At 43.4% G+C, this 24,967-nt stretch overlaps 1 protein-coding gene across 1 annotated transcript in view; it reads left to right on the top strand.

Moving 5' to 3' along the window:
• The window catches only part of MUC2 (mucin 2, oligomeric mucus/gel-forming), a 166,536-nt gene extending 141,954 nt beyond the window's left edge, over positions 1 to 24,582 (top strand). The window contains exons 50-59 of the mRNA XM_063944190.1: positions 4,635 to 4,666; positions 7,685 to 7,862; positions 9,919 to 10,023; positions 11,213 to 11,253; positions 12,902 to 13,021; positions 13,177 to 13,272; positions 17,995 to 18,123; positions 20,692 to 20,731; positions 22,191 to 22,314; positions 24,259 to 24,582. Of these exons, the coding sequence (XP_063800260.1) occupies positions 4,635 to 4,666; positions 7,685 to 7,862; positions 9,919 to 10,023; positions 11,213 to 11,253; positions 12,902 to 13,021; positions 13,177 to 13,272; positions 17,995 to 18,123; positions 20,692 to 20,731; positions 22,191 to 22,314; positions 24,259 to 24,496 (1,103 nt within the window). The 3' untranslated portion in view covers positions 24,497 to 24,582. The remainder of the gene's footprint in view (positions 1 to 4,634; positions 4,667 to 7,684; positions 7,863 to 9,918; positions 10,024 to 11,212; positions 11,254 to 12,901; positions 13,022 to 13,176; positions 13,273 to 17,994; positions 18,124 to 20,691; positions 20,732 to 22,190; positions 22,315 to 24,258) is intronic.
• The last annotated feature ends 385 nt before the right edge of the window (positions 24,583 to 24,967 follow it).

The following is a 24,967-nucleotide window of genomic DNA, read 5'->3' as shown; positions in this document are numbered from 1 at the left end:
CAGGATGAGGAGGATATGGGTGTTGCTGGCGCTGGGGAGGAAATTGACCAGGAGGATTCTGATGGTGAGGTGGTTTGTTTAAGTCAGGCACCCGGGGAGACACCTGTTGTCCGTGGGAGGAATATGGCCGTTGACATGCCAGGTGAAAATACCAAAAAAATCAGCTCTTCGGTGTGGAGGTATTTCACCAGAAATGCGGACAACAGGTGTCAAGCCGTGTGTTCCCTTTGTCAAGCTGTAATAAGTAGAGGTAAGGACGTTAACCACCTCGGAACATCCTCCCTTATACGTCACCTGCAGCGCATTCATAATAAGTCAGTGACAAGTTCAAAAACTTTGGGTGACAGCGGAAGCAGTCCACTGACCAGTAAATCCCTTCCTCTTGTAACCAAGCTCACGCAAACCACCCCACCAACTCCCTCAGTGTCAATTTCCTCCTTCCCCAGGAATGCCAATTGTCCTGCAGGCCATGTCACTGGCAATTCTGACGAGTCCTCTCCTGCCTGGGATTCCTCCGATGCATCCTTGCGTGTAACGCCTACTGCTGCTGGCGCTGCTGTTGTTGCCGCTGGGAGTCGATGGTCATCCCAGAGGGGAAGTCGTAAGCCCACTTGTACTACTTCCAGTAAGCAATTGACTGTTCAACAGTCCTTTGCGAGGAAGATGAAATATCACAGCAGTCATCCTACTGCAAAGCGGATAACTGAGGCCTTGACAACTATGTTGGTGTTAGACGTGCGTCCGGTATCCGCCGTTAGTTCACAGGGAACTAGACAATGTATTGAGGCAGTGTGCCCCCGTTACCAAATACCATCTAGGTTCCACTTCTCTAGGCAGGCGATACCGAGAATGTACACGGACGTCAGAAAAAGACTCACCAGTGTCCTAAAAAATGCAGTTGTACCCAATGTCCACTTAACCACGGACATGTGGACAAGTGGAGCAGGGCAGGGTCAGGACTATATGACTGTGACAGCCCACTGGGTAGATGTATGGACTCCCGCCGCAAGAACAGCAGCGGCGGCACCAGTAGCAGCATCTCGCAAACGCCAACTCTTTCCTAGGCAGGCTACGCTTTGTATCACCGCTTTCCAGAATACGCACACAGCTGAAAACCTCTTACGGCAACTGAGGAAGATCATCGCGGAATGGCTTACCCCAATTGGACTCTCCTGTGGATTTGTGGCATCGGACAACGCCAGCAATATTGTGTGTGCATTAAATATGGGCAAATTCCAGCACGTCCCATGTTTTGCACATACCTTGAATTTGGTGGTGCAGAATTTTTTAAAAAACGACAGGGGCGTGCAAGAGATGCTGTCGGTGGCCAGAAGAATTGCGGGACACTTTCGGCGTACAGGCACCACGTACAGAAGACTGGAGCACCACCAAAAACTACTGAACCTGCCCTGCCATCATCTGAAGCAAGAAGTGGTAACGAGGTGGAATTCAACCCTCTATATGCTTCAGAGGTTGGAGGAGCAGCAAAAGGCCATTCAAGCCTATACAATTGAGCACGATATAGTAGGTGGAATGCACCTGTCTCAAGCGCAGTGGAGAATGATTTCAACGTTGTGCAAGGTTCTGATGCCCTTTGAACTTGCCACACGTGAAGTCAGTTCAGACACTGCCAGCCTGAGTCAGGTCATTCCCCTCATCAGGCTTTTGCAGAAGAAGCTGGAGACATTGAAGGAGGAGCTAACACGGAGCGATTCCGCTAGGCATGTGGGACTTGTGGATGGAGCCCTTAATTCGCTTAACAAGGATTCACGGGTGGTCAATCTGTTGAAATCAGAGCACTACATTTTGGCCACCGTGCTCGATCCTAGATTTAAAGCCTACCTTGAATCTCTCTTTCCGGCAGACACAAGTCTGCTGGGGTTGAAAGACCTGCTGGTGACAAAATTGTCAAGTCAAGCGGAACGCGACCTGTCAACATCTCCTCCTTCACATTCTCCCGCAACTGGGGGTGCGAGGAAAAGGCTTAGAATTCCGAGCCCACCCGCTGGCGGTGATGCAGGGCAGTCTGGAGCGACTGCTGATGCTGACATCTGGTCCGGACTGAAGGACCTGACAACGATTACGGACATGTCGTCTACTGTCACTGCATATGATTCTCTCAACATTGATAGAATGGTGGAGGATTATATGAGTGACCGCATCCAAGTAGGCACGTCACACAGTCCGTACTTATACTGGCAGGAAAAAGAGGCAATTTGGAGGCCCTTGCACAAACTGGCTTTATTCTACCTAAGTTGCCCTCCCACAAGTGTGTACTCCGAAAGAGTGTTTAGTGCCGCCGCTCACCTTGTCAGCAATCGGCGTACGAGGTTACATCCAGAAAATGTGGAGAAGATGATGTTCATTAAAATGAATTATAATCAATTCCTCCGCGGAGACATTGACCAGCAGCAATTGCCTCCACAAAGTACACAGGGAGCTGAGATGGTGGATTCCAGTGGGGACGAATTGATAATCTGTGAGGAGGGGGATGTACACGGTGATATATCGGAGGGTGAAGATGAGGTGGACATCTTGCCTCTGTAGAGCCAGTTTGTGCAAGGAGAGATTAATTGCTTCTTTTTTGGGGGGGGTCCAAACCAACCCGTCATATCAGTCACAGTCGTGTGGCAGACCCTGTCACTGAAATGATGGGTTGGTTAAAGTGTGCATGTCCTGTTTTGTTTATGCAACATAAGGGTGGGTGGGAGGGCCCAAGGACAATTCCATCTTGCACCTCTTTTTTCTTTTCTTTTTCTTTGCATCATGTGCTGATTGGGGAGGGTTTTTTGAAAGGGACATCCTGCGTGACACTGCAGTGCCACTCCTAGATGGGCCCGGTGTTTGTGTCGGCCACTAGGGTCGCTAATCTTACTCACACAGTCAGCTACCTCATTGCGCCTCTTCTTTTCTTTGCGTCATGTGCTGTTTGGGGAGGGTTTTTTGGAAGGGACATCCTGCGTGACACTGCAGTGCCACTCCTAGATGGGCCCGGTGTTTGTGTCGGCCACTAGGGTCGCTAATCTTACTCACACAGCTACCTCATTGCGCCTCTTTTTTTCTTTGCGTCATGTGCTGTTTGGGGAGGGTTTTTTGGAAGGGACATCCTGCGTGACACTGCAGTGCCACTCCTAGATGGGCCCGGTGTTTGTGTCGGCCACTAGGGTCGCTAATCTTACTCACACAGCTACCTAATTGCGCCTCTTTTTTTCTTTGCGTCATGTGCTGTTTGGGGAGGGTTTTTTGGAAGGGCCATCCTGCGTGACACTGCAGTGCCACTCCTAGATGGGCCCGGTGTTTGTGTCGGCCACTAGGGTCGCTAATCTTACTCACACAGCTACCTCATTGCGCCTCTTTTTTTCTTTGCGTCATGTGCTGTTTGGGGAGGGTTTTTTGGAAGGGACATCCTGCGTGACACTGCAGTGCCACTCCTAGATGGGCCCGGTGTTTGTGTCGGCCACTAGGGTCGCTTATCTTACTCACACAGCGACCTCGGTGCAAATTTTAGGACTAAAAATAATATTGTGAGGTGTGAGGTATTCAGAATAGACTGAAAATGAGTGTAAATTATGGTTTTTGAGGTTAATAATACTTTGGGATCAAAATGACCCCCAAATTCTATGATTTAAGCAGTTTTTTAGTGTTTTTTGAAAAAAACACCCGAATCCAAAACACACCCGAATCCGACAAAAAAAATTCGGTGAGGTTTTGCCAAAACGCGTTCGAACCCAAAACACGGCCGCGGAACCGAACCCAAAACCAAAACACAAAACCCGAAAAATTTCAGGCGCTCATCTCTATTAATTACTCACTGACACATTTTAAAAGGTCCGCAGGTGGAGCTAATTATTTCACTTTTGATTCTGTGAGGAGACCTGAAAAACATGCACCGTGTGGGGTCCTGAGGACCGAGTTTGAGAACCTGTGGTCTAGATCACAGGTTCTCAAACTCGGTCCTCAGGACCCCACACAGTGCATGTTTTGCAGGTCTCCTCACAAACATAATTAGCTCCACCTGTGGACCTTTTAAAACGTGTCAGTGAGTAATTAATACACCTGTGCACTTGCTGGGTTACCTGTAAAACATGCACTGTGTGGGGTCCAGAGGACCGAGTTTGAGAACCACTGGTCTAGATCATAGGTTCTCAAACTCGGTCCTCAGGACCCCACACAGTGCATGTTTTGCAGGTCTCCTCACAGAATCGCAAGTGAAATAATTAGCTCCACCTGTGGACCTTTTAAAATGTGTCAGTGAGTAATTAATACACCTGTGCACCTGCTGGGTTACCTGCAAAACATGCGCTCTGTGGGGTCCTGAGGACCGAGTTAGAGAACCTGTGGTCTAGATCATAGATTCCTGCAAAATGCAAACTACAGAAATATTTAAACACACAGTACATGCTGCATAGCTACAATTGACATGGATTTAAGCAATAATATAAATTATTAATGTTATAAAGACATCTGGAATTAGCCCCTCAGCTTATATGGGCTGAGATCTCTCTTGTATCAGTGGTTGATTACTGTTTGTTCTGCAACTTTACCATATTGAGTGTATTATGTTGGTGTTATATAAATACTTGACAATAATAAGAGCATACTGTACCAACATGCCAATATTCTTTGTCTCTCAGGATGTGTTGGACCTGACAATATACCACGAAAGGTGGGTGCTTTTTCTGAGCCTTTTCTTTTTCTCTATCTGTAATCTTCCATAAGACATGCTTGTTCTCTGTATTGTCTTTCTAAAGTATCAATTTATACATTCCATTTCTTGTAAATAATTTACAGGTAGATTTAACAATGAGTGATATTCTTGTTATCATTTGTACTGTTATATGGTGCTCCAGCCTATCAGCTCCTATTTGTCTTGTGTTTTTAACAGTGTCAGGATCTGATTGGCTGGAGCACCATTTATCATTCATAATGAGTGATAACAAGAATATCACTCATTGTTAAATCTGCCTTTTAAGGGGGGTACTCACAGAGCGATCGCTGCTTTAAATCTAAGCAATCTGACTAGATTACTTAGATTTTAAGCACGATCGCTCCGTGTGTACCCCTCACAGCGATAGCGATGCGCAGCCCCGCACATCGCTATCGTTGCTGCTAGATTGGCCTGCATGCAGGCCAATCTAGCAGGTCACTCATTTCACCTGCTGGGTGAAATGAGTGGGCCCCCCGTCTCCCCCCGCACGCTCAGCACAGATTGCGCTGTGTTGAGCGGCAGGAGAGATGTATGCTGAGCGGTTCTACATTATGTAGAATCTGGTGCTAAAATTATTTTGCAAATAACACTAAATAATGTACATATTTGTCCTCATACCCCTATATTGTCTGTACACCATGTAGCATGGCAGGCTTTCTGCAATCTAATACTGTACATCATACCTGGATGGGTCAAAGTCCACACAAAATGTTTTATCATTAAAAAGGCAACTAGATAGATTGGGAGACTGTGGGGAAATGTGGTGGATGGTGGAAGACTGTTGGATAGATGTCCATGATAGAGAATGATCTATGGTGCTAGGTACATATGTAGAGGTTACACCTTACGTTCTGAAAAAAAAACACCTTTTATTTCCTGCTGCAAAAATTCTTTGCGGAGGTTTTTTCCACTCTAATAGCACTGACACTGTGGAATCTAGTCCCAAATAACTACAGTAGCTGGCACTATACATAGACTCAATTCATGGACAGAGCCTTAGCAACAAAGAACACTGTTAATATCTGTCGGCATTTAAAATACAGTAATAAAAGCATTTTTGATGGCAAACATAGTTATTTATATATATGTATAATAACATTGTATAAATATTATCTGGAGTCAATTGTAAAACTATTTCATACACAGCACTCAAAATATCTATACAGGTTGAGTATCCCTTATCCAAAATGCTTGGGACCAGAGGTATTTTGGATATCGGATTTTTCCGTATTTTGGAATAATTGCATACCATAATGAGATATCATGGTGATGGGACCTAAATCTAAGCACATAATGCATTTATGTTACATATACACCTTATACACACAGCCTGAAGGTAATTTTAGCCAATATTTTTTGTAACTTTGTGCATTAAACAAAGTGTGTGTACATTCACAAAATTCATTTATGTTTCATATACACCTTATACACACAGCCTGAAGGTCATTTAATACAATATTTTTAATAACTTTGTGTATTAAACAAAGTTTGTGTACATTGAGCCATCAAAAACAAAGGTTTCACTATCTCACTCCCAGTCAAAAAAATCCATATTTCGGAATATTTGGATATAGGATACTCAACCTGTATTTGATTCTTGACTAATTGATAGTTGAAGATGGCCCATTTTCTGAATATTACAGCAGCAGCAGGGTGACAGAGGCACACCTCCATGACTCCAAACTCCATCACATCCAATTAGTTTATAGTACAATGTGTACATAAATATATTCTTTAGTAATTAGAAAGTATCTTGAATTTTTACACTAGCAGGCATTTTGCAGAAATTAGTCGACACAAACGTACAGATACATACTGTATTAAAATCAGAGATGTGTGGGTTCGGATTTACTCAGTTCTAAACGCCAAAATTAAGGTGAGATCGAATTTATCCGGATTTTTCTAATTGGCTATCTAAAACACGTGACATCTGAGAGTCAATAAGATGCCATTTTGAGATGCAGGTAAATCCGAACCCGCACATCTCTAAATAAAACAAAAACGTAAAAAACAAGATTCTGAAAGTAGGGGAAGCATGTCTGCTATCTTGTCACTCTAGGACCAAGCATAAATTGTCCTTTCCCAAGTTTGATCCTGCCAAGCCTCTGCTGTCTCAGTGTGTTGGATGGAGCAATAATGCAGAATCACTGAACAGATGTGACCAATTCACTTTACATTGTGCGATTGTGGGTGCAAATAGACGCAGCCCGGTGCACTGAGACATACCCGCAATGTGTACGTACGCATTGTGGATAAGATAAATGCCGCTACATCTGTATACTGAAAAGTTTGTTTAGTCCTATAAAATGAATGATCCCTATCTCCTGTAGAACGTTGTATGGCCAGAACGATGTCTGGTGGATCACCAACATGTGTACAAACACAAATCAGTACAGGTGCTCACACACATGACCCTTAATATTACGCAGCGCTGTGTAGATACTATGTAATCATTCCCAATAGTCTCTGCTCCAGTGGATCTTACAGTATATATTCCCTACTACATACACAACACATCATCTCTACACAGATAGGGTCCTGGTCAGAATCAAACCCATAATCCCTATGCAATGAGACAGCAATGCTATCCACTATGTCACTGTTACATTATGCACTTGGTAGCATAAAGAATATATAACTATTTAGATAACCTAGAGAATACAGATGTAGCCATGCTCATCTTACTGCTATACGGCATTGGATCACGGCTTGCTGCATGGCATGCCATGATACAACATGCCTTATTGCAGCAAGATTAGCATAGCTACATCTATAGGTGAACACTGGTTCAGTAATAGACAAGCTTACACCTTTGTAATAGCGTATCTGATTGGCTGTAGCATGACACACCACTGTTGTGTTCTTTGTTTATAGACCTCTCTGAGATGTAAATTCAGGCACACGCAGAAAAGATTTCAGTGTGATTTTCTTTTTCTCAAATCAGCAATAATTTTGATCTAATTGTTGTCCTTACAGTTTGGAGATGTGTTCCAGCTTGACTGCCAGGACTGCGTTTGCAGAGAGGGCGGCAGTGGAATCACATGTCAGAAGCATGAGTGCCGACCATTGCAAAAAGTAGGGTGTGCGCTGGAAGGTTTCTATCCTGAGATAGTGTTCAGCCCCTCTGATGTCTGCTGCAATGAGACTGTGTGCAGTAAGTGCAGCTGCTACACTCATTCATTATTGCCAAAATATGTCATATTTACCCATTTAATATATTTATATTCAAAACAATATTTCCTTTCCATTAATTATGTTATATATAGTCTTATACATATTTAATTTCATTGAGAGCTATAAGCCATTTTTAATTAGGGACTATGTTTACTTTTTTATAGTCAAAAGTACAGTACATACAGTATAGCCAATCTACAGACATTAGTTAAACTATTCATAAAATATTCTACTGATTCCGCTAATATAATTTCACCCATAGCCTCTAGTGATTGTCATGACAACCTGGATATTTGCTTAGCTATACTCAATGATCATTTCAAAACCAGTCATATATGACAGTAAAACCAATCAGCATATTTATTTACTTGCAATTTAAAGTTATACAAATGTTAAAAAATGTTTTAGCTCTTAGAAAAGTACAGCAGCTAGGTTTGGGATTAGACATTTGTGTGTATGACAGTAATTCATATCTCAGCAACCTGATCACATTGTGCTGCCATTATGTCTTTGCTTGTACACAATGGGAGTTATTCAGATCTGATCACTGGGCTGCTAACTTTGCTGCCCTGTGTTCAGATAGTCGCCGCCCCAGTAAATTCGCTGTGCAAGTGTGCGATCGTATGTGTATGCCAAGCTGCAAAATGCAGTGTGTGCAGTCTCTGCGCAGCCCAGGACTTACTCCTACAGTTTGATGGGAACAGGCTGATCAGAGCCAGAGCTGACATCAGACACACTCCCTGAAAACGCTTGGAAACGCCTGTGTTTTCCCTGACACTCCCACCAGTAAACAGTCAGTTACCACCCACAAACGGCCTCTTCCTGTCAATCACCTTGCGAACGCCCGTGCAAATGAAATATTCGCACAATCCTGTTACTGACCGATGATGCCTGTTGTTGTTGGCTCTATTGCCAATAACAAGGGCATAGCCACCATAGGTGCAGGGAGAGCTGCTGCTATGGGGCCGAGAGCTGAAAGGGGCCCACCTTCCCTGTCACAGTTACATGTGTTTTAATAGAAGGGCATAGGTACCATAGATGCAGGAAGTGCAGCTGCTATGAGGCCCACAGCTGAAAGGGGCCACCTTCCCTGTCACAGTAACATGTGTTATATACATTTTTCACCATTGGGTGGTACATACTGTAGGGGCTCTTACAGACTTTTGCCTTGGAACATAGTGATGCCCCTGCACCTGCTCTTTGTTATGTGGTATACAATGAACTGGAGGGCATTATAATGTTACACAATATGAACTAGGGCATTGTAATGTGGCACTATATGAAATGGAGGGTACTCTAATGTGGCACAGTATGACCAGGGGGCACTTTAATGTGGCATAGTATTAACTGTGGGCACTGTATGTCATATTGTGAAGTGGCGGTACTGTGTTGCATAATGTGTAATGGCAGCCCAACAATGTGACATAATGTGAACTAGGGGGGTGGTCTTCAGTTTGCCGGCTGTCGGGATCCCACCACACAGTATACCGGCGCCAGAATCCCGACAGCCGGCATACCGACACTTTATCTCCCTCTTTGGGGTCCACGACCCCCCTCGAGGGAGAATAAATAGTGTAGCGCGCCACCGTGCCCGCAGAGTGGCAAGCGCAGCAAGCCCGCAAGGGGCTCATTTGCGCTCACCGCGCTGTCGGTATGCCGGTCGGGCTTCCGGGCCGGTATGCTTGTCGCCGGGATCCCAGCCATCAGCATACAATACACACCCAAACTAGGGCACTACAATGGAGCATAAAATAAACAAGGGGACTATTATGGGGCGTAACATTAACTAAGGCACTACTGTGGTTCAGAAAATGAACTAGGGCACAAAATGAAGAAATGCTGTGGAGAGCTGTCTCTCTAGAAGTATTAGGACAGGGGCCTCTTCAAAATGTTGCTCTGGGGCTCACAAACTTCTGGCTATGCCCATGGCCACTATTGTTGCTCTGATGTTATATGTGCAGATCTGTTCACATACGTGAAACGTGTCCACCTTATATTATATTTCCACCAATCGTTTGATTTCCTTCTCTATGTAGAGTGTGACACCAGCCTGTGCTCATCCAAATCTCCTAAGTGCGGACTTGGCTATGAAGCCGTTGGTGGCATTCCAGAGGGACATTGCTGTCCTGTGTATACGTGTGGTAAGTTCTGTTGCCCACAGGTGCAACATGTTCTTTATTTTCTCTTAGAACCTGAATGTGTGTTTATAATCTGCCTTTTAATTAGAGATGAGCGGGTTTGGATTTACTCGGTTCTTTACGTCAGAATTATCACCATTTCTTATTTTCTGGATTTTTCTTATTGGCTAACCAAAATATGTGATGCCTGATAGCCAATAAGGAGATTCCTGTAAATCCGAGTAAAACCAAACCCGCTCATCTCCACTTTTAATAGTCTACTAAACTGTATATACTGTATTAATGGAATGCTAAACTGTTGTAGTTCCCCACGTCTATCAAAATGTAATAATACATACCACAAAGCAGTGGTTCTCAACCTCACCCCTCAAATTTCTCCATCAGATCATGTTTTCAAGATTTCTGGAAGTAAAATTGATAATTCATCTGTGCAAAATTAAAGAAATCCACATAACATGACAAGTTGCTGGTACTTGAGGTCTGGAGTCACTGCTCTACAAAATGCCCTGTTTAAAATGCAGGGATCATTAACTGACAGTACTTAAAGTATTGTGAATTTGTGACTCACTGTTTCTAAAACATGTGCCGGTCTTAAAAGTAAATTTCAGTAGCACGTTTTCTATATTAACTCAATCTAAACAAATTACATTAGTCCTCATGGGCCTTTGTATCATGACAACATGTCCTAATGATCAATTCATCTGTAATCCCTGTAGTGTTTAGTTATTATTACCATTAAACATCATACTATAGTTATCTAGCTGTAGTCTCAATACTTGCTGTTTTCTGAACTGCGACAAAACAAAGTACTGGTCATATGGTATCCGGCCGGGATCCCGGCAGTCGAAATACAGACGCTGCAATCCCTGCACTACTCGGAATCCCAACTACAGTCACAAGTCTGGCGCTGGAATCCCGACTGCCGGAATCCCGAACGAGCGTGTGCTGGCCGTCTGAGAGGTGAGCCGCAGAGGGGTGGGGGTGCAATAACCATCATTATATTTGGTGATGGCGAGTAGATTGCATTACAATTATCCAATAAACATCCATGCCTACTATTATGTGTTTATATGCGACAGGAATTGTGCTATTGATTTCAGTAATTGCCTTTGAATAATCAAGATGTGCCATGTCAGACAAGACCTTGTGATGCACATGTAAATAATTTAACGTGTGCCGTGTTCTCTTGCAGTTAAAAAGCGAGTCTGTGTGCATGGAAATGCTGAGTACATGGTAAGCTTTTTCATATAGTAAATTAAATATCCAGCAATGCAGTTTGGTAATTAATGCAACCAATTTGCCTTCCCTACCATCTCAGTGTGTATAATGGCCCTCATTCCGAGTTGATCACTCGCTAGCTATTTTTTGCAGCGCAGCGATCAGATAGCTACCGCCTACAGGGGAGTGTATTTTTGCTTTGCAAGTGTGCGAACGCTTGTGCAGCCGAGCGGGACAAAAAATGTTTTTTGCAGTTTCTGAGTAGCTCTGGACTTACTCAGCCCTTGCGATCACTTCAGTATTTTTGGTCCCGGAATTGACGTCAGACACCCGCCATGCAAACGCTTGGACACGCCTGCGTTTTTCCCACCACTCCCAGAAAACGGTCAGTTGACACCCACAATCGCCTTCTTCCTGTCAATCTCCTTGCGATCGGCTGTGCGAATGGATTCTTTGTTAAATCCATCACCCAGTAATGATCCGTTTTGTTCCCATACGACGCACCTGCGCATTGCGGTGCATACACATGCGCAGTAGTAACCTGATCACTGCGCTGTGAAAAATGGCAGCGAGCGATCAACTCGGAATGACCCCCAATGTTCCCATTTACAGTAGGTGTCCACTTATCAATAATGACACATTGGCCTTTATACATAAATAGAAAATACAGTTTAACTTCATAAAGCTCACTGATTTAAAAGCACACTTTATTTGTACAGTAAATACTTATATCCTCCCATATTTGATTAAACTTCCTCACTATCAACGTAATTTTCTTGATCTGATGTAGTTCAAGCAGTTACCTATCGTAACCCACTTCAACATTACCTTCAGTCCACATCATAAAAAAATAATGAAGCCGGAGTTTATAATCTCAGAATCAGTGAGTTTTGTGAGCTCTGCATTCTATGGACTACCAGAGATAAATGAAGTAATGGAAATGATTAGGTGTGGGATAAAAGTGGGACCTAAATTGGATTGCCATGGCACTTATTCAGTCCAATATTGGCTCCATGCCACACCTCCGTTCAGTGGCTTTTAATAAACGCCTGGGATGGTGCTTATGGTCTATAGTGCTATAGGCGGGATGTAATAAGGGTAAATGCGGTCGTAATCTGCCCTTTTTTAGAGGTTTTCCCCATTGCCAATAAAAACCTACAGGCTTCTTACTACAGAATTTCACTGCCCATCCCCATGACTTGCACATCATAAGCTTTTGAGGGCCTAATTTAGCATGGATCACAAAAGCAAAATCTTTCTCTAATGGGCAAAACCCATGCACAGAAACAATAGAACACATGATACATCCCACCCTAAAAAGGGAAAACACAGAAATGTAAATAATGCAGTACACAGGGCGGTACAGAGAAAAGAAAAGAGTAAGAACCACTTCATCCCTGACACCCGGAACCACAAAAAGTCTGTTTGCACTTTTCTTGACTGAGAGTTTTACTGTAACCAAACATTGCATCAAATTTCTCTGTATAGCACAATTAGGTGAAAAGCTATAAATTCAGTACATAAAGGAGTCTATAATATAAAGTCAATGTGCTTTTAACAAAATAAATATTATTAATAAGCAACATTTTTGTACCACGTCAGTATTTTCTGTATAATAACTTTCCATTGGCCATTTCAAGATACTGACATTGTCTTTCCGCAGCCTGGAGCTTCAGTCTTCTCCGATAAGTGCCAGAGCTGTGTGTGCTCAGAGAGTGCAAACAGCACTACAGGGTTGGAAATAAAATGCGCACATGTACCCTGCAGCGTGCAGTGCCCACTGGTAAGTACATCATGTCATCACTCATCAGATGGTCATTTACCTGCCCTGCCCTCCCCAGTATCATTGATGATTTTTTTGGAGGGTGAAAATACTGATGTGTAAAGCAATAAGATGTACTGCATGTCATTAAACTTAAGTAAATGTATTTACCACAGGGCTTTGAACTGAAGAATAGCCCACGGGAGTGCTGTGGAACGTGTGAACAGACTCACTGTGTCCTAAATCAGGATGGTTCACAGCATCTCATGAAGGTATGTCCCATGTATTATGGCTTGTTTTTAAACAAATACAGGTGCTGTAGCAGGGATGTCAGATTAAGCACTCGCCTACTGAGACATATAAGAATATTAATAGCTATAGCAGATTGGGCAGATAGGACTATTGCTCCAGGCCCTACATCAAAAAAGGCTCATCTTCTTGAGAGCAATGATGATGACCAGTCATCCATCTTACGAAAATGTTGGACAGAAGTATTCTTTCTTCCTCATGAATTGATTCATTTGCTATTTTGTCACTTTTAGGGTGCTATTCTATTAACAGCGGTACTTTACTGCTGTTAATAGGATCTCCGAGAGCTATCCTATTAGCCCCGATGCTGGCATAGTTTTTCCCCGATGACAGCATTTATCTGGGATTATGTTTCAGGTGCCTAAACATAATCCGTGATAAGGGGCCGCTGGAGCCACGATAACACATGGGATCAGGGATTTATCCCTGTTCCCATATGTGTTCTTGCGATCGCAGGTCCAATTTCGGCCAATCAAAATGGCCTCTAATTGGAAACCACGATAATGACCATCTGTCTTTAATCGCGATATTTTTGGATGTTTTGATCGTCGGAAATCGTATTGCCTCTAATATGATATCGCCCTTAGAGACACAGTGGAACTGAGAGTGTAGAGGCGTACACCCCCACATGGCATGGGCCACGCCCACACAGCACATGTCATAGTCTCTTTACTTTTCTCAAAAGACCCTTGATCATTTTCAGCCGCAGGTCCACGTGGCCCATAGTATGGCCCTGGTGATGGCACTAAACACTCAAGTCACTTAAAATTAGAGATGAGCGGGTTCGGTTTTACTCGGATTTACTCAGATTTACCTGAATCTCCTTATTGGCTCACGGACGTCACATGTTTTGGTTAGCCAATAAGAAAAATCCATAAAAAAGAACCTGCGCTAATTCTGGCGTTAAGAACCGAGTAAATCCGAACCCGCTCATCTCTACTTAAAATATCCTGATATAGGGGCCCACTTATCAAACAATATTTGCAGCTATTTCCCCAAACACACAGAAGTGGGTTTTCTGCGCACTGAGGTGATAATGTGAGTCGGGGTGTGCTGCTGGTAATGAGGGGTGTCCCACCCCCCTTAAATGGTAAGTACACAGATGTGGATATATCCACAAGGAACCTGCGCTCAACCCCTAATTATGGTTGTAAAATAATTCAGTTGTAGAGTTGTGTATAAACTTAAAGGCTCTAAATGAAAAGACAGGTAATGCACTTATGTTATTTATTTCAAGCTGCTAAGATAATGTCTTTCCCAAAAGACAGAAAACTCAGTTTATATAGTCAATGGGTGATTCAAGCACGCTCCTGGTTTGAGCTTACTTGTAAAAAATACAAGGTTCAATTGAAAGAACAATGCTGCAATTATGCAAAGTAAAAGAAGAAAAATGGAAAAAGAAAAAAAATGCCACAAAAAGTATACCAGAGTCCAAAGAATTTGTAAAGTCTGTACAGACTGCGGCATCCCGCTGGTCTGTGCTCTGAAGTAGATAGTTCCCTTGTACAGTGATGAACAGTGGACAGTAGTAGTGTAGGTTTTGGTTAGAGTGGAGAATAAAGAACCCCGGACTGGCGTGCTTCCTCATGCTTCGCGTCCCACAGTAGAGCGCCTGATTCAGACACACTCTGTGGGGCTGTTAGCCTGTGGTGCGCGCCTGTCACGGAGGCAAAGTGGACGCGGCCGGAGCTCTCCGAGCGGCTGGCCGTGCCTCTCCTCCTACTATGGGGACTTACCTTCTCCTTTCCCCTCCGCCTTCCACCACACGCTGTCTCTGGCTTCTTCCGTAACTTAGCAACCGGTTGCTTCCGGAACTCCGGATCACATGACCGGACGGTTTGCAGAGATGTGCTGTGCTGTCCTTCTTTACAATGAACATTCGTCCTCAGTCCAATATAATTAGATAGGTGGCTCCAACGCGTTTCGACCTATTAGGGTCTTCCTCTGGGAGTCATTTGTGTGTTTGAATTGCAGGATTTAAAGTGTCCTGGTAGGGTGGGATCATTTCCCATTGGTCCTCTGGTCTGGCTTTGTGATTGGCTCACAGCTTGTCAATCGGAGTTGATGGGAAGATGATGGGAGTTGATCCCATTTTTTGGGGTTAGCTGCATACATTAAGTATCCCCTGAATGTATGTAATAGGGACTGCAGCAGATATCTCCAATACCTGCTGGGATCCCTTCATTACCACCTGCAGCCGTACCCCCCATAGGTTTCTATAGGGGATGCGATGCTGCCAGATTTACCAATATCCAGAATGCAAAACATTCCAGAGATTGGCCCCCTCAGCCTATGGGCTACACTTCGCATTTGCTTCTGGCAGAGGGTTCCCCTGAAACACTCACCGGAAATGACCGCTGTGAATGTGAGATCAGTGGGACTGGCCATGCGCAGCAGCCCTGGCATCCACACTTGGCACACTGCAGGGACGGGGTTCTTTTCGGGGCCCTTGTCCCTGCAGGTGCCAGATGATACATCCTACCTATGTGATCACATTCTGCAATGTGATCATGGGAGCTTATTTCGCTCCCAGATCATATTGCAAATGTGATCAATGATAAATCGGCCCCATAATTAGGTGGTTGTTTATCCTTATTATACATAACATGAATGGTCAGATAGACAGTATAGTGTATTAAATGCAATGGAAAGAATGTGAACCAGACAAGTGTGTACAAAAAAGCAGCCTTTTAGACACACCGGTGTAGCAATGTCACCCCACACTCCAACATGAAACAATAATAAATATCACCAATGCATCTGTTGGTGCGTGTCTTGTGACAAAATATCCACCAATTATGATTCTTCTGTAGCGATGTTCCCTTGATGATCATAAATGCTTAACCTAAACAAAAAAGATCTCAAATCATATACCAGCAACAGGTCCGTAACTAGAGTGGTGAGGTAGGTGTGCGGCACACAGCACATTTGCCCTGTGGGTGCAACCAGCCACAAACATCCTCAACCTCCTTTGTATGCACTGTCAATCCCGCCAGGGGCTGTGTACTGCCTGCTGTAATACATGTTAGTAGCAGAGCGCCCGGCACAGTGCAACAAAATATCTAGTTACGGCACTGACCAGCAATAATGCGCAATTTTCTACTATAATATGCAAACCATTTCTTTTGGTAGGATACTCTACGGTATATGTTTGATGGTGTTGCCCTTTTTATTGCTGGTGTACTCTTTTTTTTTTGAGCTTTTAAGATCATCAAGGTAATTTCATTGTTGAAGAATCACAATTGGCAAATATTGTGTCACAAGTCAATCACCGACAGACATATCAGTGATATTTATTAGTGTATTAAATGCACTACAGGCTTGTTTATGGAGATATTGGGTTTGGGGCAGTGTGTAGTGTTGAATATACTTGCTAAGGTTTACTCTGGGTGTACTGTTGTCTCTGTAATCTCCATACAGTATTCCCAAAATGTAAAAGTGATTAAAGCAGAAAACACACAGTATAAACATCTGTGTGACCTATTAACTTGTCACTTTCTTACACTACTAAGTAGAAAATATCAAATTACTTTGATGATCATCAAAAATAAGGCTTTATTTTACACGTTTAGAATGTAGAATGAATTGGATTCTCAAGGTCCCCTTAGTTATAAGATTTCAATCTAATGACAAATGAGTGGGCAGATTTTTTTTTTTTAAGGGGGTGTTTCTAAAGACTGGGGTGCAACATGCTAGCGAGAAAAGAAGCCACAGACAAATGGAACTTATTTTTTAGAATGTTCTGCAACTATCTCTCTCTCTCTATATATATATATATACACACACACACACACACACACACACACACACACACACACACACACACACACACACACACACACACACACAGTATATATTGTCAGGATATAGGGCAATTAGCTCATTAGATTGGTGTTTTGGTGCAGTGTCTAGGTGCTTAGTCAGAGTCCACACACATAGCTTTCCAGGAAAATAAATGAAATAGTGCTTTATTGTCAGCAGAAGCACAAATGAACAGAAAATAACAAACAGCCTAGCCCGCATTCAGGGCCCCTGAATATCCTAGTCTGCAAACACAAAGTCTCTCTAATGCAATCACACAGTCTCACGCTCTGCTTCCTGCAGAGTAATACAGGCTCCAGCCTGGCTTCTTCCTGGCAACATAAACTCAGTCCCACAGTCTTTGCCTGCTACCTCCAGGCTCCTGCCTGGCTTGACTGGCTGCCACAATTTCTCCTAGTGCAGTGTCAGAGGCACTAGGGGAAATTGGTCAGAGGATCTTCCTGCATCTTCCAGGTCTGACCCTGGCCACCCGACCTGTTCCACTCTGACTGCAGCCCCACTAAGACTGTCTGACTGTCCTCCAGTCTCACCTGGGCTCTATGTAAAGCACGGCCTCTAGTTGTGGACACATCTCCTGTTTGTTTCTTGTGTATGTGGGTCCTTCCAGCCACACACTGATTACATGTGTCAGTAATGCAATTTACCTTCAAACTACCACAATGTAAATAAATCTTTAACAAACATACTACACACAGAGGATGATGCAGGTGAGAGTATCTGAAGATAGACTGTTCTCAAATTCCTGTAAACAAATAAGAATGAAGTATCATAACATTAGAAATCAGTGTCACAACCTAACTAAAGAGAAGAAAACATCCAGCCTGCATTTAGTTTAATCTCTGTCTCTAATCTTTTTTTTTCAGAATGGAGAAATGATTCGGTCTGAGAATGATAACTGTACTGTGTACAGCTGCATTGTGATCAAGAAGCAGTTCATTACGTCTGTCTCACAAATCTCCTGCCCTTACTTTAATGAAGATGAATGTGAACCTGTGAGTGGTGTGAATGGAAATATCTAGACACTCTTAATCTGGCCACTGCATGAATCAAATTGAAAAGATTCAATGTATGATGCTCACATACAGACTGATTATTACTATTAGTAGATAGACTTTCATCAGACTGGTGGCTCTAACTAGCGCAGCCATTTCTAGGGCCAAGCGAGCCGTGCAATTGCATGGGGCACCCCAACCCTGACCCCTGATGACTGCTGTCAGCCGGGCTTATAGGAGGTGCAGCATGCATCTGCTGCAGCCGCAAGTTCTCTGCACTAATGTCTTGAGAGATAATTACTTCTCATGCTTCTCAACCCCACCAAAACCTGCCCACCTGCTTGTTATGACTGAGGTGAGCCCAGTAAGGGCTAGTGAGCTGGGAACGACTCTCCAAGGTGGGGGGAGGGAGGCACAGGAGCTGCTATGACAGGGCATAAGCAGTGGAAACATATGGTGGGAACCAAGTGTCCTCCCTGGCCACAATGCGCTGTATCTTAGTCTAGGTAAATAGCCAGCAAAGCCCCCAACACCTTTTCCTTGTACATAGCCAGCAGTTGTTAATGATGGAAGATGGGAGGCATATTAGATGATCAGGTGACTCATAGGGGGATATTCAATTGTTTGAACAGTCAGTTGGGTGTCTGTTTTTTCCTATCTAATAGAAAGGAAAAAACAGACACCCAACCGACTTTTCAAACATTTGAATTCCCCCCATAAAGTTCTTCCCAGTTGGGAAAGCAAAAAATTGTACCAAAGACAAATGGGAAAAGTCATACTTGTTGCTACCTATATCCTATAAATACCTAAACCTTGAAAAAAGTTCATACAGTATATCTGGTATTGCTATTCTCAAGGGAACTTGACAATAACATTTGGGAGACATTTTCTTTGTTTGCACTAATTGTGTAACTGTAAATATGGGAAGAAATAGAAATTGTGAAGAGTAAAGTGTGGAATTATGGCCCTCATTCCGAGTTGATCGCTCGCTAGCTACTTTTAGCAGCAGTGCAAACGTAGGCCACCGCCCTCTAGGAGTGTATCTTTGCTTAGCAGAAGTGCGACCGAAAGGTTAGCAGAACTGCTCGTAAAAATTTTCATGCAGTTTCTGCGCAGCTCCAAACCTACTCCTACCTTGCAATCACTTCAGTCAGTTTAGTTCCTGCTTTGACGTCACAAACACGCCCTGCGTTCAGCCAGCCACTCCCCCGTTTCCCCAGGCACGCCTGTGTTTTTACCTGACACGCCTGAGTTTTTTAGCACACTCCCGGAAAACAGTCAGTTACCACCCAGAAACACCCACTTCCTGTCAATCACTCACCGATCAAAAGAGCGACAGAAAAGCGTTGCTCGACCTTGTGTAAAACTGCATAGTTTTATGTGAAAGTACTTGGTGCGTGCGTACTGTGGCACGTACGCATGCGCAGAAGTGCCATTTTTTTTGCCAGATCGCTGCGCTGCGAACAACGGCAGCTAGCGATCAACTCGGAATGAGGGCCTATGTTCTATCTAAGGAACCCTAAAAAAGGGAAAAATATTTTTTAATCAACTATACTGACAAATGATAAGCTTTATCCGATCCGGAAACTAAGACTAATATAAAATGTACTTAGATTTAATAATAAAGTTATTCCCAGTAATACCAGTGCAGCGTGAAATGCAGAGACTGTACCGATAGTTAGGGCCTGAGTTAGAGGTGTGCGCTGCTGCGTCTGCTCTTACATGTGTTGCAAGAGTCACAGGATCAGCATGATATATCGGGATGCCAGACGTCAGTATATCGACAACGGCATCGCAATCATCAGTATGTTGGCAGCGAGGCAAGCGCAAAGGATCCACTTGCAGGCTCGCTGCGCCGGCCATAGGTTCTGTTCCCACTCTGTGGGTGTCGTGGACTCCCACCAGTGGGAATAGCCCCTGAAAGCTGGGATTCTGGCTTGTCAGAGGTTGGGATCCCGGCGTCGAAATCCTGACTCAACTGCATACCAGAGTCACGGCTTCAAAGATATGCAGATCTTAGTATCCGCATTCTCCTTGTGTGGTAGCCAGCATCCAAATGTGCAAGGACTGAGATGCCTGCTTTCAGTGTCTCTGCACGATGTGACACTGCCGGTGGTTCCTTAGATGCCACCATCAGCACACCATCACGTGCACCATCAACACTTGAACCAGCCCTATGACAAGTGGAGTTTCTTTATCTGACTAAGACTGTGGCTGTGCATCTGACACATGTGCATTTGCAAATAATCACTTTACTATGTAAACATCAGCCCTTAGAGTGCAAATTTACCCAGGCTCAGGGGCTGGCTGGGCAAGGGGGCAGGGTGCCATCTGCCCCCTGGGCCAGTGCAATTTAAGTGTTCCAGGGCCACCTGACTACAGATTCCCAGTGGAAAGATGGGCCACTTGCTTGAGTCTGCCTCCAAGGCTGAAAGTTGCCCGCCAGCCCCTGCCCAGGCTATTACTGAAGGGGTTAGCCAAGGTCTTTGTCTCTACTGTAAGTCTATAATATTTAAGCTTTTCAGAATATCACTGATTAAAATATATAAACAATATCTTTATTTTCAGGATACCATACAACTTCTACCTAATGGCTGCTGTAAAATATGTAAGTACTTCTCTAGCTTCTCACCATGTCCAGTGCTATGGGTATTATTTACATATTTCGGGTAAGGGGCCTAATTCATGTTTGCAAACAAATGTAACTGCAATTATGATTCTCTAGGCTCTGAAGCTCCTAATGTTCGCAAGTGAAGCTGCCACCCAAGAATGAAAAGAGACACCAGCGCAAGCTCAACCGCAATTGTGTACACATTAACAGACTATGGGGCTGATTCAGAGATGGATGCAGCCGCTCCGACCAAAAAAAATGGCGGTGGAGACAGGCTATCGATGTGTCAGCAATTACTTTGTGGACGCATCGTGAGGCTGCGCCACATACATATTGGGCGGCCTTGCCCTGTGCTGAGCGGCCCCCAGCATGTGAGGAAATGGACGCAGATCTTGCTGCAGGAAGCAAGATCTGCATCCATCTCTGAATCACCCCCTGTATGCAGTTACAGAGAGCATCAAAGCTAAGTGATGGTCTATAGCTACGCAGACTGGTCACAGCGGTAGTGACTCAGACGCCATGTATTTACACGTACGATCACACAGCCATCAGAAGATACTCGCCCTGAAAACATCCATGACACGCCTGCGTTTTTCCATCCATTTCCCAGTGGCGTCATAAGAGGGGTGCGGCCGCTTAGGGGTGACACCAATATGCCGGCTCCAACTTAGTGACAGGAGCCAGGTGCTGCACTGTAACATAACGTGCAGCACCCAGCTCCTGTCACCTTGTACGAGCCGGCAATGCAGCCACAGCACCCTCCGGGGGCAGCCATATCCCCCGAACCCACAGAATGCCGAAAACAGGGGTTCGGCCAGCAAGACCATGCTTCTCCTGCTAAACCACGCCCCTCCCACTAAGCCAGGCCTCTCCCGCGAGGTCACACCCCTGTTTTGCGGCAGCCCGCATCGGGTGTAATTAGGGGCAGTGACACCCCTGCCATTACCCTTAAACTCCCCATTAATACCTCCAAACAGCCACTTCCTGTCAATCATTCTGCAACAAAGTTCTCAGTGTGAGCAGGACCACAGCGGCAACCTCGCACATGTGCATTGCGATCGCAGCACATGCGCAGTTTGCTAATAATCGCTCTGTTTTGCGTGAACATCGCCCATTGCGTACTAACATGAATTAGGCCCAATGTCTGAACTATTATTTTTTTGTCTGTATACAGTATATAGTAGATACTAAAACAGTTGTCTGTATCTTTATAGATTGAGGAATATTCAGTTTATTAATCCCAAGAAACAAAAGATGCATTAACTATATTAATTTGAGGCAACAATATTTGACAGTGCATGAAGTACATTACTGTATTCAAAAAAGTGCTTTGAGTCCTATTGGAGAAAGAGCGCTATATAAATAAAATTATTATTAAATTATTATTAATGTCAAGCATAAAATGGTGACATACACTATGTTCAGATAACCTAATGTGATCTTATGAACTCTACAGGTATTGAGAAGACAACCTCCTGTCAGTTACAGCAATACTCCGATTATCTGTCCCACAATAACTGCAGAACTACAGATATGGTGAAGATGTCTCGGTGTGAAGGGACCTGTGGAACCTTTTCAATGTAAGAATGAAATATATAAACTAGGAAATATTTTTACTAGAGATGTGCGGGTTCGGATTTACCCTGATTTCAAAACAGCATCTTATTGGCTCTCGCATGTCACGTGTTTTTGTTAGCCAATAAGAAAAATCTGAATAAATCCGAACTACTGTTAATTTTGACGTTTAAGAACCGAGTAAATCTGAACTCACACATCTCTATTTTTTACGGTTTATTACAGAAAAAAACTACAATGTGTGTGTCACAAAGTACAGTATATTTTGTACATTTACTATAATTTTCTTAGTGCCACTACAGGTCTATGCTCTAGGTAAGAAGCAGAACCTTAGACTTGAACACATATGGCGTATATGTATTATACTGTAGGTAGTGTAGGACTTCCAATGAAGGTAGAAAAGAACTGTGTATGAGGAATAGGTGAGAATATCTTTTCGCTGCTGTACCATTTATTTCTCTACACTCCCAAGGACAGTTTTACAGTGGTGAACAACATTCTGCTTTCCTAAAAGATGATTTGGTCAGCAGGAGCAGAGAGCATGTGTAAGGCTTTGACACTGACATGCTACCTGCAGGAACATTCTGGGGCACGAGGAGACATTGGGAGACCTTATCTACTGTATATATATCCGGAATCCAGCTAAATTAATTTAGGGGACCAGGATCTATATTTCACCCAAAGCTAAAATCATATTTTATACTCTAAAATATGACTCTACACAACGGTCATTAGTGATACCAATAGGGGTTGAGTATAATATGCCAAACTAAGGACAAAAATACGATATCTACCACTGCGCACTCAGGAGGAACAGATAATAAATTGTGTGGGCACGTTCACCTAACGTGCTGTGTGGAATAATGAAAAAAGAGAAATACACAATTCGTCACATGTGCTCACATACAGTTCGCCTTATATACACAGTCTTAATTCCTTAATACTTAGATGAATCGAAATTCCATCCAGATTATTCACGATAAGTCCACTTGCTCCAGCCGTAACTTCCTCTGACCCATATGTCAAAAAAAACCCAGAAGAGACAGAGAAGCAATATAGTGTAGTATGTTTTATCAATGTCCAAAAGTCTTATGTGTAAACAGTGGAAGGGTAGTGTTCTTTAACGGTTACTCCTCCACCAAGGATTCTGCAAATAATCGTACCGTACTCACACCCAAGTGAAATAGGAACCACTCATAAAGGTTTCTTTATCTTCCACCACCTTTTGTAGTCTCTTTCTCTCCCTCTATTACCTCGATCAATCACACAGAAGTGACGAATGCTTTAAGTGAATAGCGTACCCAACTTACAGCTGGTCAGGTTTTCGCTTGCACGTAAAGGTTTCTTTTTATCTGTTGATATTTCTTCCTCTAATAATGACGCCCAGTATTCTTCCTGGCATTTCTCCAGTGGACAGAAATCAACAGCAACAAAAATAACAACTAAAAAAGTAAAAATCAACACAGTCCCTACAACGGAGGAGATCAGATACAGCGAAAAATGCATGCAGGTTCACTCCAGTTCCTTGGCAACTCCACGCTGTGGAAAAGGGGAAGCTTCTCTCCATGCAGCTCAAATAATATGCCGATGGTTGGGATGCCGGCGTTCAGAATACCGCGGCATCCTGATTAGAATCCCGACAGGGGAAAGTGTACTTACCTTTACATCCGGCTAAATATATGTTTTGATTATGTCTATAAAAAAGGAATGGTCATTTAAAGTAGCGCAGTACCTTCATACTACAGTATTTTCATTTTACACACCTTAACTTTTAGCTTTCACTTGGACAGTGCAAGGCCCAATGGTGCAGAATCCACTTGAGCTGTAGTTTAGTTTACTGTTACTCTTGCAACTCTTATACAACAGTTCTGCATTCATCATTAAAAAGTATTAGTTAACACAAGTACAAACTGATACACTAATTATTCTAATTTGTACTGTACTTTCAGCTACTCAGCAGCTGCCAGGTCAATGTCGCATAAATGTACCTGCTGCCAGGAGGTACAGACCAGCCAGAAACATATCATGCTGCAGTGTTCTGACGGAAGTCAGGTTGACCATGAGTACATTGATGTGGAGAAATGTGACTGTGTAAACACTGACTGTGGAGCAGCGACATCGGTTGCGGAAAAGACACCTGTTCGTTCTCGTCGATCTGTAAACAGAAGACTGAAAAATACAATATAAACTTAATATATTCCATCACTAATATATTGTATTTTTGCAAAATGTAATTGTATTTCTTTTTAAAAATAAAGCACTTATCTCATATAGTAGTGGTCTGTTACATTAGTGACTTTGATTATATTGTCATTATTAAACTGAAAAGTTACTTACATACACCATCATATTTTTAGCACTGATGGAAACGTTGGCTGTTCTATGATGTCCGAAAAACACCTTGTTGAATTGTTTATTGGTTATCTTCATTGTGAACTTTTTCAGAAGTATCTAATTCCACCTCTCTTGAGTCCTCTTACCTAAATTATAGGGTTCCTCCCATTAATCCCCAATCTTTGCGTTGTTGGAATCCATAATGATATTTGAATCCCCACAAAAAGACTTGACTTGCAGAGGCTGTAAGTACAGTCCTTTGTGGCCCTACCTTCTGCACCCTTATTGCACCACTTTAAAGTGCCAGTACCAATAAAGATCTCT

Source organism: Pseudophryne corroboree, chromosome 11 (assembly GCF_028390025.1).
Source record: "Pseudophryne corroboree isolate aPseCor3 chromosome 11, aPseCor3.hap2, whole genome shotgun sequence".
In the NCBI taxonomy this organism is placed as follows: domain Eukaryota; kingdom Metazoa; phylum Chordata; class Amphibia; order Anura; family Myobatrachidae; genus Pseudophryne; species Pseudophryne corroboree.
This window is presented reverse-complemented; position numbering and strand designations above follow the sequence as displayed.